The sequence below is a fragment of the Ylistrum balloti genome, unplaced genomic scaffold (genome assembly GCF_031769215.1).
Source record: "Ylistrum balloti isolate Yb309-2 unplaced genomic scaffold, AGI_CSIRO_Ybal_v1 Utg370196, whole genome shotgun sequence".
Lineage (NCBI taxonomy): Eukaryota > Metazoa > Mollusca > Bivalvia > Pectinida > Pectinidae > Ylistrum > Ylistrum balloti.
Genome location: NW_026782173.1, coordinates 1,907,257 through 1,922,164, shown reverse-complemented (window position 1 = coordinate 1,922,164; position 14,908 = coordinate 1,907,257). Strand labels below are relative to the sequence as shown.

The following is a 14,908-nucleotide window of genomic DNA, read 5'->3' as shown; positions in this document are numbered from 1 at the left end:
AGAAAAAATACATGCAAAAATAAAAGACATGATAAGTACATCGCTTAAAAGAAATGGCAAACGTTAATATACCCGGTGACATGATGTTAAAAACCTTGTTACCATGACAATCTTAAAATTATCCTGCGTAGAATACAGTAAAGTCTTGTTAGCGATAAAAAAATACGTTCTCAACGTCAGCCATCCTGACACTAGGACATGGATAAGTAGCTTAACGTAACATTGAAGATACTAATAAATGAGACTATAGGGGAAAATAAAGTTAACGAAAATCAGCATTTATTGGTACTAAACAGCGATCCCTGTACCGACATCATTGTCAGTAGTATAACATCCTACAAGAACAATCTGTGGAGAAAATAATTAGATCCAAGATCAATGATATGACGTCATGATTTCGGGTGCCAACGGTGAGCGGATTGGATAATTCGTATTCAAATCAGATGTTGTGGTATTTTATCGTACATTATTAACAATACATCACGCTTCGAAATGTTTAATCAAATTTCATCCAACTTCTAAACATTCTGTCAAATCTTCAGCAGCAGCAACTACAGCAGCAGCATATATAGTAGAAACGGTTAAATTGAAATAGGCATGTTTCGAAGATGGATTCAAGCAACTGATCAGTTTCTCAACTTAATATTGACACCAGTTTTCTGTTTCACATTTCACCAACACGAAAGTAGATAAATTCTTGCAAATTTCTTGAAAAGGTACAAAGAATCCCTCCCCTTTTTTAATTGTTTACTTTATATTAAATGAGCTACTATTGGAAATATTGGAGAGCAGTTCAAATTCAGAAGAAATAAGTTTCGAGCCTCGAAAAAAAATATGTACTCGATAATGCTTCATCGATAGCAATGCTATAGGGGATTGTGCAAGTGAAGTGGTAACTCATGTATAATACTAAACAAGGTTTTACCTAACTCGGAAGTTTAATACATTACCTACATATTTTCACTTAGTAGAGTAATAAGCATGGCGTAGTTTTTATGACTCTCTACTCTCTACAACTCTCTACAACTCACAGATAACCATACATCAGATGGTTGCGAGAGTTGTCGACAACTCACAGATAACCGTACATCAGATGGTTGCGAGAGTTGTCGACAACTCACAGATAACCGTACATCAGATGGTTGCGAGAGTTGTCGACAACTCACAGATAACCGTACATCAGATGGTTGCGAGAGTTGTCGACAACTCACAGATAACCGTACATCAGATGGTTGCGAGAGTTGTCGACAACTCACAGATAACCGTACATCAGATGGTTGCGAGAGTTGTCGACAACTCACAGATAACCGTACATCAGATGGTTGCGAGAGTTGTCGACAACAAACAGATAACCATACATCGGATGGTTGCGAGAGTTGTCGACAACTCACAGATAACCATACATCGGATGGTTGCGAGAGTTGTCGACAACTCACAGATAACCATACATCAGATGGTTGCGAGAGTTGTCGACAACTCACAGATAACCGTACATCAGATGGTTGCGAGAGTTGTCGACAACTCACAGATAACCGTACATCAGATGGTTGCGAGAGTTGTCGACAACTCACAGATAACCGTACATCAGATGGTTGCGAGAGTTGTCGACAACTCACAGATAACCATACATCAGATGGTTGCGAGAGGTGCAGATTGATCAACATTATGGGTTTTATGAATATTGTGAAATCTTCTATTTCCAAGTGATATTTGATGCGTTTGACGTTCTTTAGTATGTTTTATAGGCCCTATGTTATAATCGAATAATAGTTTGGGAACGTGACATTGTATATTTAGAGATTGATAAAGAAGCAAAAGACGCTTACACTTCTAGAACACCTGATCTTATTTTCCTTATTTCTCCCGTGATCTACAAGTAAATATGTCTTCAGTTCATGCCGTGCCCCCAAAAAATCATGTCGGTATTTACTTTCTGATTTTCACAAACAACACACAGAGCAAGCATTTGAAATAAGTACTACAACCAAATATGATAATGTTGTACATATTTTCTGACGTAAAAGGTATTTAAAGTAAGAACCTTCACATTGCAATTGTGATTATTTATGACGCACACTTTCTCACTTCTTCTACCTCATTTCCTTTTAAAGTCTTAATAATGAATCATGATTCTTTGTATTGTGAAGAATAATTGTAATATTTGTATTGTTGTCTGTGTTTTGGTTAACTGTCATTCTCCTATAGATTTATCAATGATTTAAACGAACTACAGTTTAGTAACAAACGCATTATCCTTATTGTGTACACATATACCTGTATTCCACCAACAGCTGGTGATAAATTACTGCTAACTCACCTGTGTTTGTTTCTATTTTACAGATACATGGCTATCATACACCCACTTCGGCCACGTAAGACGGGTCGCGTGGTGCTCGCTATCTGTATCATCTGGGGCGTGTCCACATTCCTCTCGATACCAAATCTCATATATGGAAACACGGAAGTGAAAGATTTCGGCAATATCTCAATCACCATGTGCTTTATTCAATGGCCTGATGGCAATGCTACCACAGGAAGTAGAACTGATTTTGCGTAAGTATTTTCAATTTTGAACCAATTTCTTAAAATATTTTCATTAATCGCACGACCTTTTACCAGATGAATTAATATCAAATTCCTGTTAAATTCATGCTTAAACTCTCCAAAGTCGTAGAAGAATTCGGAAAGTCCATTGCTACAACACAAAAGGTAATGGTAAGAATGCTTATTTTGCTAAAGATACATCAACATGCTCATTGCTTATGCACTCTTTGAGGCAATTTAAGGAACATCATGGCCTACACGCCTTACCACAATAAATTACTAAATTCTCCATCTATATTCAAGAAGGGATAAATAGTTTGCTCTAAGAATCTTAATTATTGCCATCTTAAATGGTCGGCCATTGACAAGAGTACTCCAACATACAAGTATACTCATAGTGTTGTAACCAGAATATCAATTTACTGTGTGATGAGGACGTTAGGGTAGGACGACTGTTGACATACTTTCAGTTCTAATATATTAGCCCAATGCTTACAAACTTGATGATTCCATTGTTGTTCTAACGGAAAATAATAAACGTCTCAGTTGAGGAATAAATTTGCAAAAAGACATTGAGTGCAGCAAAATGATTACCAGTTTGGTTTTAAACAAAAATGGACAACAACATATTTATGTCTTTAGTCGAATTAATCACCCACTAAAATATTTACATCTTGACTTCCGCTCCACCTCATCTAGTTAACTCCGACCATTTCAATTCCCGATGAAAGAATTAGGTTGCTACTACGTCATGGGCGAAAAGATATAGTTTGTAACATGGTGCATCGTTTTGTAACAGTGCTGCAGGACAGATCTATTGTACGTGTTCATACGTATACCAGCTGTTCTATAGGCAAAATCAAACATACCAGTAGAATGCAGACCGTTTAAAAGCACAGAGCCTGACTGAACACTGACAATCCTGAAATCATCATAACGTGAACAATTATCTAATACTCGATAATTTCCTCAGGTAAAACGGTATTGTATATGAACTTCTCAGTTCACTCATTTGCACGAGGTTCACTTCCTTTTATCAGTCTAGACAAGCAACAAAACAATCAAATTGTAAGCGTAAACGTATATACTGCTGTTCATGGATTCAGACGCTTTTATGGACAAATTCAGTTTTATTAAATGATAAGATAGACATTTTTCATTTTGTAAAGGGGTGAAGGTAATCAGATTACTTATGTGAAAATAAAGATGCCACTTGTAATAGATGTAAGTATTACAATATTTTCCCCATTTCTTCCATCTCCTGCGAATGTTAAAAATATGATTGGTCGGAAATTACACTATATGATACCTGCGCATGTTTGTAAGCTGTAAAAGCGATACCCTCCTAGTATCTATGACGCACAGTTCTGATTATATTTGAATTTAACTTTATATTGAAATTATCAGATATATCAAAAAAAAATAATTAAATTAAGTGGCTAAAGCACCATCCCATCTAATTTTTAATATTCATTTCGATCACTTTAAAATTTCCTCAGTCGCTTACTAGTTCAAAAAGCATCACTGACGAGTCCTAGAAGGACGAAACAGCTGTATGTTGTAGCATCTTTGACGAATCCTAGAAGGACGAAACAGCTATATGTTGTAGCATCACTAACGAGTTCTAGAAGGACGAAACAGCTGTATGCTGTAGCATCACTGTCGAGTCCAAGAGGGACGAAACAGCTATATGTTGTAGCATCACTAACGAGTTCTAGAAGGACGAAACAGCTGTATGCTGTAGCATTACTGACGAGTCCTGGAAGGTCGAAACAACTGTATGTTGTAGCATCACTGACGAGTCCTAGAAGGACGAAACATCTGTATGTTGTAGCATCACTAACGAGTCCTAGAAGGACGAAACAGCTGTATGCTGAAGCATTACTGACGAGTCCTAGAAGGACGAAACAGCTGTATGTTGTAGCATCACTGACGAGTCCTAGAAGGACGAATGAGCAGTATGTTGTAGCATCACTGACGAGTCCTAGAAGGACGAAACAGCTGTATGTTGTAGCATCACTGATGAGTCCTGGAAGGTCGAAACAGCTGTATGTTGTAGCATCACTGACGAGTCCTAGAAGGACGAATGAGCAGTATGTTGTATCATCACTGACGAGTCCTAGAAGGACGAAACAGCTGTATGTTGAAGCATCACTGACGAGTCCTGGAAGGTCGAAACAGCTGTATGTTGTAGCATCACTGACGAGTTCTAGAAGGACGAAACAGCAGTATGTTGTAGCATCACTGACGAGTCCTAGAAGACTCTAACAGACTAAAATACATATTTGAAAAAGAAAATTAAAATGACGGAAAGTCGAAGTGTCATGGACATGCTTAATACTTAACCCACGGATCCAACTACGTTAAATACAGTCATGTGGATACATGTGAACATTTAGTTGGTTGTTGGTTGGTTGGTAGTTGGTTGGTTAGTTAGTGTTTTTTAGCAGTTTCCGTGTAAAATCTTTCTTTTGTTCATATTTTGCCTTAATTTCATCGAATTTATGTTTTTTAATTTTGATTATGACTATAATTTTCTTTGTTTTTATACCACCAATTAGATTGGGGTTATTGTTGGTTGGTAACTCTAGTCCTGTCTAACGGAGATTCCACTTGGGACTAAAGTCTGCAGTTATCTCAAATCTGTTGAAGATGAACGTGAAGATGCTGTTGTTTCAAACGTGAAGATACTGTTCTTTCAATAAAAATATTCCAATGAACTAATGTTTTACACAATGCCATGGAGTCATATCTGTGTTTTTCCTGAACGTAAACGATAGCTCCGTGTGGTATGTGAAATAAATCTGTATTTTTTTGCATATTTTTCCGAGGTGTGGAAGAACATCAAGAAATGTCATATAGTTGAGTTTTTTTTGACATTTGTCATACAACGAATATTCTAAGGTATAACATTTCCTACAGTTGCCAACAGGTAGAGCATTCACAAAAAAAAAACATGTAAGAATGATCCACTTTCAAAAAGCGTTCTGGTCTTCCTTCATGGTTGCCAATAAATTCCTAATAAACGGTACATTAAAACCGAAAGGGATGAAGCTGTTTTTTAGACTTATACTGCTACTGTAATTTATGATACCTTTTAATCACATTCCCCTAATTTCCTGGCCTCTGTAAATAACTTGGTTTTATACAATGGTTTGACATGTGTTTGGCAGCAGACTGCACGTTACCATATGGCTGGGATCTCATAGCCTATATACATGTGCTCTTTATAAACACGTCGTGGTGGCAAATATGCAACCCAATACTGGAGAACAGATCCAAAATAAATATCACCTGCTGTAGATACTATTTAGTTGGTAAAGAAAGAGTCCTCCATGACACGTTTATCAAAGTATGTCGGTGAAGATGGCTAAATCATAACGCCCTAATTAATTTTTTATGGTAATTGCTCACTTGCAGACTAATTATTTTACCTACCCCCGTGTCGGGGCGATAACTGCTAAGCTGTTTCATGGTCGTGAGACTGTCTGTAAATATTGGTAGAACAGCTAGGACTAGATCAACCATCTCGGTCGGATATGTGTTAAGTGTAGTGATATGTTAGGATTGTCGAATGATTGGTGATTCCACAGTATACTGTGTTACAACTATCAATAAATTCACTTGTGTGTCCTTTGCACAGTCTTTGATATTACAGATGGTTGACACTTCTGGTGGACTTTAAGACCCCAATGTTACCGTAACCTGCATGCCTCGTTTTGATTCATTCGAATAGTGACACAGTTTAGAACAGACGTTCCTTTAAAACTCTCACACATATTGGAATTACTGTTTTTAAATATGGAGCTGGTGCTCCATCCCACCTCTTTTTTTCTCTCTCGATCACTTTTGGTTTTAATTATTGGCCCTGAATATCACTGACAAGTCCTGGATGGCCGAAACAGATGTATGATGCAATTTCATTAAATATTTGGCTCTACTGTAACAATAACTTTCCTTAAAAGGTGTTGTTCTCTCGTGTGTCTTTGGTACAACTTTTATTTCTTCACCGTAGCAAATATATGCATCTGTCATAGATGGTTGTCGATTAAAGCACTTAGAGGTGATAACAAGATCAACTGCAGGTCCTTTTTATCAAAGATTGACATAAAAGAAGCAGAATTAAATGTTTGAACAACTTCACTAGTTAAATTTGAATGAAATACTTGTGTGAAATACTAGCCTGAAATCAAACTGATTTGACTGCTTCTATGGGACAATCAGGATGAATACGCATAAGGAATTGTCTTGCGAGGTAATCTAGAGTTAACTAAGACCTCTCCGAATGAAGCATCAGGTCTTTTTATATATCAAATGCTCTATCACACTGCAATAAAACTGTAATGGAGAACGGAAATAAAGTTTGATAATAAAATCCTTATCGTCAAGGGCATTAGTTCGTGCTGTGGGAGAGCGACACATCAGTGATCAAAGGGTATTGTATCGGAGGCATCATCAACCCCAGTTGCTAATACAGCGGGAGACATGTGACAGATATTTTGTCGATGGTTCCGGTTACAAATGTCGCTGATGAGAGGTCTATCTAAACTCATTATCACTGCCTATCAGCGCGTGATTTATCTGTCTCGTAGCAGGGGAAAATGGCAGCCGATACTAGCCGGAAGTTCTACGTCTCATTACATCAGGCAAACCACTTTAACTCAGATAAGCAAAGCTTCGCATCTATTTTCTTTAACCATTATTATCAACGTCAAGTACATGGACGTGTCATGGAAAAAGTATACGACATTTGGAGGGGTTGTCTTCCGCTATTTGGTTCCGCTCTCTCCGTTAATGAATATCGTGATATGTTGAGGTGTGGTCAGAACAATTTACCCTCTTAAATTAATGCCACCATTAAATCTAGTCCGACGATTGATCCTTTAAATCCGAATTGAAAAACAAAACCTGATTTTGAACAAATTGGGGAAGTAATTTCAGGAAGGATATGTGGTAATATTCGGATATGCTTGTATTCTGTTGAGTTATCAATCAATGAGGTCCTAGGGACGTTGTCAGTCATTTTATCGTCTGTGGTGACTTTGCTGCTGATATTGGGGAAGCGAGTGTTGATGATGCGTCTATGTACACAATTAGAGAGCATCGAATGCAAACAAATGGACACCACGATTTGATAGAGGGCCCGTACTGCCTTACTGTAGATGTTCGCAGTTACAAAGACCAGACACTCGTAACAAGTAATAATGGGAAACATGTACGTCCGGCATGCTATCTCGTGTAGGTAAATAGCCCTGATATCTCGAGGTGTTGGTCAGTTATGGGACCATCGTTCTCTTAGAGCACCAGATACAGCCTCAATAAAACTTCGAATGGTAATACCAATGAGATACTCGACCGATTTTCTTCTGCTAACAATTTCAAGTTATAGATTCTTACAAATATCGTATAGACAATGATGTAGAGGTCGCTTGTACTTTATGTGTCGGTGAATAGACAATGATGTAGAGGTCGCTTGTACTTTATGTGTCGGTGAATAGACAATGATGTAGAGGTCGCTTGTACTTTATGTGTCGGTGAATAGACAATGATGTAGAGATCGCTCAATGATGTAGAGTACTTTATGTGTCGGTGAATAGACAATGATGTAGAGGTCGCTTGTACTTTATGTGTCGGTGAATAGACAATGATGTAGAGGTCGCTTGTACTTTATGTGTCGGTGAATAGACAATGATGTAGAGGTCGCTTGTACTTTATGTGTCGGTGAATAGACAATGATGTAGAGGTCGCTTGTACTTTATGTGTCGGTGAATAGACAATGATGTAGAGGTCGCTTGTACTTTATGTGTCGGTACTTTATGTGTCGGTGAATAGACAATGATGTAGAGGTCGCTTGTACTTTATGTGTCGGTGAATAGACAATGATGTAGAGGTCGCTTGTACTTTATGTGTCGGTGAATAGACAATGATGTAGAGGTCGCTTGTACTTTATGTGTCGGTGAATAGACAATGATGTAGAGATCGCTTGTACTTTATGTGTCGGTGAATAGACAATGATGTAGAGGTCGCTTGTACTTTATGTGTCGGTGAATAGACAATGATGTAGAGGTCGCTTGTACTTTATGTGTCGGTGAATAGACAATGATGTAGAGGTCGCTTGATGTCGGTGAATAGACAATGATGTAGAGGTCGCTTGTACTTTATGTGTCGGTGAATAGACAATGATGTAGAGATCGCTTGTACTTTATGTGTCGGTGAATAGACAATGATGTATAGATCGCTTGTGCTTTATGTGTCGGTGAATAGACAATGATGTAGAGATCGCTTGTACTTTATGTGTCGGTGAATAGACAATGATGTAGAGATCGCTTGTACTTTATGTGTCGGTGAATAGACAATGATGTAGAGATCGCTTGTACTTTATGTGTCGGTGAATAGACAATGATGTGTCGGTGAATAGACAATGATGTAGAGATCGCTTGTACTTTATGTGTCGGTGAATAGACAATGATGTAGAGATCGCTTGTACTTTATGTGTCGGTGAATAGACAATGATGTAGAGATCGCTGGTACTTTATGTGTCGGTGAATAGACAATGATGGAGAGATCGCTTGTACTTTATGTTTCGGTGAATAGACAATGATGTGGAGATCGCTTGTACTTTATGTGTCGGTGAATAGACAATGATGTAGAGATCGCTTGTACTTTATGTGTCGGTGAATAGACAATGATGTAGAGATCGCTTGTACTTTATGTGTCGGTGAATAGACAATGATGTGGAGATCGCTAGGAACGAATAGAGACACTTTATGTGTCGGTGAATAGACAATGATGTAGAGATCGCTTGTACTTTATGTGTCGGTGAATAGACAATGATGTAGACATTTATTGGCATACTGAAGAAATGAACCGCGGTCCTTTGTTTTGATACGATGGTGAATTTATGGAAGAGCTTATCAAAATAGGTCACAAAGACCTTGCGATGTGATTTATTTCTCTATAAGAAATAATGATGACGTTTTTTAAATAACAAGGAATTTACCCGCCATAATTTGAAATCAATGACACGATTGACTCCTCTACATCAGCTGCTTATCTCGATCTTTTCCTACGGAAAACCCGTCAAGTTGTATGATAACTTCAATTTTCCTATCGTGATTTTTTTTTTCCATTTCTGGATAGCAACTTGCATGTCGCAGTTGATTCGAAATCAAGTCTTCTTTCCATTATCACGATTTGTGGTCCAAGAAGTCGTCAACTGACGGACAAACTCAAAACACCTGATTTCAAAAGATGCAGGTTGATGCAAATTATGATGGAAGCTTACAGTCGTCATAGTGATCTCGCTCCGACAATTATACTCTATTTCTCTGTGCGATATGTATGTGTTTGATGCTCGTTAGTTTGCTGGAAACCTGGTTATATTCTTCTTATTCTTTTACATGAGTGTCCGTGTAAATCTTTTGCTCCTATATATCATGGTTTTCTTGAATTTGACAGTGGACTTTGATTGTGTTGACAAATTGGCATTTTTTGTTGTTTTAGGCCAAAACAACAAAATAGATTTATGAATAAATTGCACATTTGAGTATTTTCTGTTTCTTTTAATATCAATTGATAATTCATTTTTATTTACTATGTTTCATTATAGTTGATTTCAGATTCGCTGTATGAAGTTAGACCAGTTTGATAATTCTTACTATACATGATGGTTCCGTTGTTGTTTACTTTGTTCTTCTTACGAAACATCACATTGCTTTCTTGGATTGACAAAGATTTACATACCGGATGTCGTAGCAGGATTCTACGTGTAAAACACGCGCTAGTTTCACAGACTTCATATTTGAATCATGATTCCGTTAACATGTCCCTAAGTGATATGATGTAATTTCTTTTCTATAAGTATGTAATCTACATAACAGAAAAATTAGCGTCTTATATAGTATTGACTTACGTAAATTTGCGTTTGTCATTTTCAATGCCACATACTTAACGAGCATTTGTTGAAAAAAAAACTACTTTTATTAGACTATGAAAATAATAACCTTCATGTGCCATATCATACCAAATGTTATGCTTACTATTCCAAACAACGAAACTGAAACCCTGGAAGTTAATCTCCGAAAACATTTAATCAGGTGGTATTTGTAATAGCTGTTCTTAGATCTTCTATATATATATATATCAAAACAAGCTTACTTGATGTCGTAGCCCTGATTGATGTCTCCAAGCAGTCAAAAGCCATATCGACCAGCCAGTCTAGAAAGGTAGATTTGACATGGTTCTGATATCTGTCAACGATTTGTGATAAAACAAACTCGTTATTAATACTGTCTATATTAGCTAAAGCCTATCAGAACAATTGGTTGCAACGATTCAAATACCATAATTCAATTGTTCATTCCTACTCAAGAACCCGTTTTATTTTGTTCCGATTGTTTACTGACTTTGATCAGATTTAACTATTTTTTTCTAAATAAAACGATGAGGGCAATAAAACCTATATATGGTTCAATTTGCAATCAATAAAAAAACACAGGTTGTTACTAAACACTGCAGTAGACATATCAGCCAATGAAAATGATCCCCATTATCTGTACATATTGCTCTCAGCTTTCATTAATCACATTCTTAATACACAGCTGGCTTATATTCGAGACTTGGTTTTAGTTATATAAATTCATTACAAGAGTTAAACGTTGTGCTGCATTTTCATCTTCAATTTTGGCTTTTGAGCTAAATTGAAGTTATTGTTAAATATTTTACAAGAATATGATACAAATTCATTGTGAATTGAACTGGATAAGTCATGCTGAAATCCAATTTAGAATTTAGAATTTTATGTTACAGACATGGCACGACATTTGGATTCCCCACCCAAAATCCACGTGTGTCAAGAAAAACATAAGTTGAAATACGGTCCCTAACTTTTAAAGGATGGAAAAGACATGTATAATGTCCTTATATAAAGTGGTTACAAGAGAACCTTTAAGTATTCATGTCTGAATTTATGACTTAGCGTGATTGCGAAGCGCTGTCCAGCTGGATAAGAGCCAGTTTGAGTCGTTCGTCTGAAGTGAGATGGCTCCGGATGCTGTCTTCTATCTTTTAACGATTTTGCTAATGTTGTTTCCTACTTTGTATATCTCATAACTTTTTAATTTTATTCTTTGTTTATTTGCTGACTTTAATACTAATTATCTTAAGAATCATCTCTCCCAACGAGTCAACAAAACGCCACCATCAGTCATTTGTTTTGTGTTTGTAAACTACAAAACCTTTACTGTGCTTGTTTGCGCATATTTTAACTCGCTGGTGAGATATAACTTTGTACTTTAGTCGAAGTGAACCTTTCAAATTTTTTAAAGAAATGTTTTAGGTTGCCTTTGGACTTTAACTGCCGGATTAGTGTTAATAAATTTTACAATTTCAGAAAAAATACAGGATTTTTATTTTGTTTTATTTTTATAACTTAAAATAAAGCTAGTGATGAAACGCCTGTATAAATCAGATACACCAGCAATACATGCTCCACATGGAGACCCACGGTCTCATAAAATAATTACAGCTTACGTCCATCACACAGCTGGAGGTTAGAAACACTGTAAACCAATTTTTGTAAATTCAGGTTTTTATGGAAATAATTACCGAGCGTACTGATCGTTGTCTTCGTCGATGATACGCCATTGTAGGACCAGGCCACGCTTCTGTAACGTGGTGGTGATCTGATAAATAGAGGTAACACGAGAGGGTCATTAATTTGCAATATATAAACTAATCTTCATTAAAAGGACAATTTAATACCCATGCTGATATCCCAGGGTTATTTACACTAACGTCTTACGTTGACAAAACAAGAATCCAAATAATGGAAATCGTGTTTTCGATTATGTAATTCCTCACACTACCAATAACAAATATTAAGTTACCATCATCAAAAGAACTCCAAGGAAATAAAAACAGCGACAAAATAAATGACAATAACCCATGCAACGACAATCCTAATACCGATAATCAAAATAATAACATTTTTAAAACAATTAATTAGACAAAATCAAATAATAGTTATAAAGAAAACTGATTGGAAACACAATTTGGATTCAATATGGCGAATTTATAGACGAATAGCAATGATGAAATTGTAGTAAATATTTGTACGTAAATGACACTTTCAGAACATCATGTTAGTATATCATTAGTTGACAAGTATCATATACTTATCTGAATGTACTATGTGTCTGATATGCTCTGATAAAGTATCTTTCTAAAACACATTGGGACAAGATTACACAAAATACACACAAGTGAGAAGCGCTTTACTATATCTTTAGTTAGATGCAGTAGAGCCAAAAACGAATGAATGAAACAACATCATACAGCTGTTTTGTCCTTCTAGGACAAGTCAGTGATGCTACAGCATACAGCTGTTTCGTCCTTCTAGGACTCGTCAGTGATGCTACATCATACAGCGGTTTCGTCCTTCTAGGACAAGTCAGTGATGTTACATCATACAGCTGTTTCGTCCTTCTAGGACCACACAATGATGTTACATCATACAACTGTTTCGTCCTTCTAGGACAAGTCAGTGACGCTACATCATACAGCGGTTTCGTCCTTCTAGGACAAGTCAGTGATGTTACATCATACAGCGGTTTCGTCCTTCTAGAACAAGTCAGTGATGTTACAACATACAGCGGTTTCGTCCTTCTAGGACAAGTCAGTGGTGCTACATCATACAGCTGTTCCGTTATTCTAGGACTCGTCAATGATGGAATCTAGAAGATTTTAGAAAAGCCACACAAATAAATAGCACCTTTTAATACTTTACAGTTAGTTACATTAGGGCCAAACAATGAATAAACTGCATCCTATATATGTTTCGTCCTTTTAGGACTTGTCAGTGATGCTACATCATACAGTTGCTTCGTCCTTCTAGGACTCGTCAGTGATGTTACATCATACAGCTGTTACGTCCTTCTAGGACTTGCCAGTGATGTTACATCATACAGCTGTTTCGTCCTTCAAGGACACGTCAGTGATGCTACACCATACAGCTGTTACGTCCTTCTAGGACTCGTCAGTGATGTTAATGGCCAAAATGTTGAAGCCAAATTGGATTCGGTTATTCTTTTCAACTCACTGACGACAAGTTGTAAAGATATCTGGTGTGTTCATAATTATTCTTACTTATTCTTACAAAACTCATTCGACATCACAGAGATATTGGTAATCAACGTGATCTCGTGATTTCTTCATCACATGGTGCCAATATGACTTAGTACTGCAGACTAGGAAAAGTCAGTAACTGTGACTAATAATTTACCGGAAATGATTTTTTATACATCCCCGCCCCTGAGGACCAATTATGTAAGTGTACTTCATGTTATAAACGTCAGCCCTGGAGTTATGATTACCCGTTCAGAACTATTTCAAAGGACCAATTATATTACCGGGAAGGTCACTATTGGTGAATAATCAATACAGGCCTAATATGTCAGTCATAAAAATGACAAGACCTGGTGGCCAATAACAATTTCTTGTTACTTATTGTTGTTTTTATTGTGATTTGATATATCTTATATTTGAAATTAGAAACAAAATCAAATGAAATTCGCAATAAAATCCATTTCTAAAGGAGGTTTTTTTCCCCCAAAGTCAATTATCATTCAAAAATATATATTTCCTTACTAGTTTAAGTCCCTAACGTACTGCAACTTATAAATGACAGCTGTCAGCTTGTTTTTGTGTTTAGTGAAATAACTATTTGATTTAACAGAAAATATTTATTTTATATATTTGATATTGAATCAGTGTGGAAACGTTAAAGACTTAATTTATAGGACAAAATAGCAACTTTGTAATTCTTTAGTAATCACTATCCATCCGTATCACAAAACACTAGAAAATATCATCATGTATGCAACGTTCTACTGTATGACTGAAAGCCGTCTCTAATGTTCGTGTGTGGAGCTCTGAATTGAAAAGTGTTGTCAGTTGAAAAAGTTGTAAGATTAATTCATCTTTAAAGAGCAAAACTAGACAAGCATGAATAACATATGGGAAGATTTTTCTATAGATTATTGGTGACGAAACCGCCCTTACATAAGTTATCTTAAACTTATCACTAAAATGTCTATCTAATGGACCTAAACTAAAGATATATAAGGTCTGGTCACGCGAATTCGCCGGAAATTGTGACGTACTTGGCCATTTAAGTTTCATTTCTCATTTTATCGATTTTTACTTTTTTGTTTATGCAGAAAGAGGTGCATGACCAGTATAATTTATAAATATGAATTATAGTTTTATAACGCTGTGAAACGTTCACAAGTAATTACCATGTCAAGCGACGGAATTCCTTCTGCTCTGCTACAAATGTTAACTAAACATGATAAGATTGCAGCCT

The 14,908-nt window shown here is 36.5% G+C and overlaps 1 protein-coding gene across 1 annotated transcript in view; it reads left to right on the top strand.

Moving 5' to 3' along the window:
- LOC132551395 (tachykinin-like peptides receptor 99D) overlaps positions 1-14,908 on the top strand; it is a 90,874-nt gene that overhangs the window by 58,104 nt on the left and 17,862 nt on the right. The window contains exon 2 of the mRNA XM_060215536.1: positions 2,341-2,553. Coding sequence (XP_060071519.1) covers positions 2,341-2,553 — 213 coding nt within the window. The remainder of the gene's footprint in view (positions 1-2,340; positions 2,554-14,908) is intronic.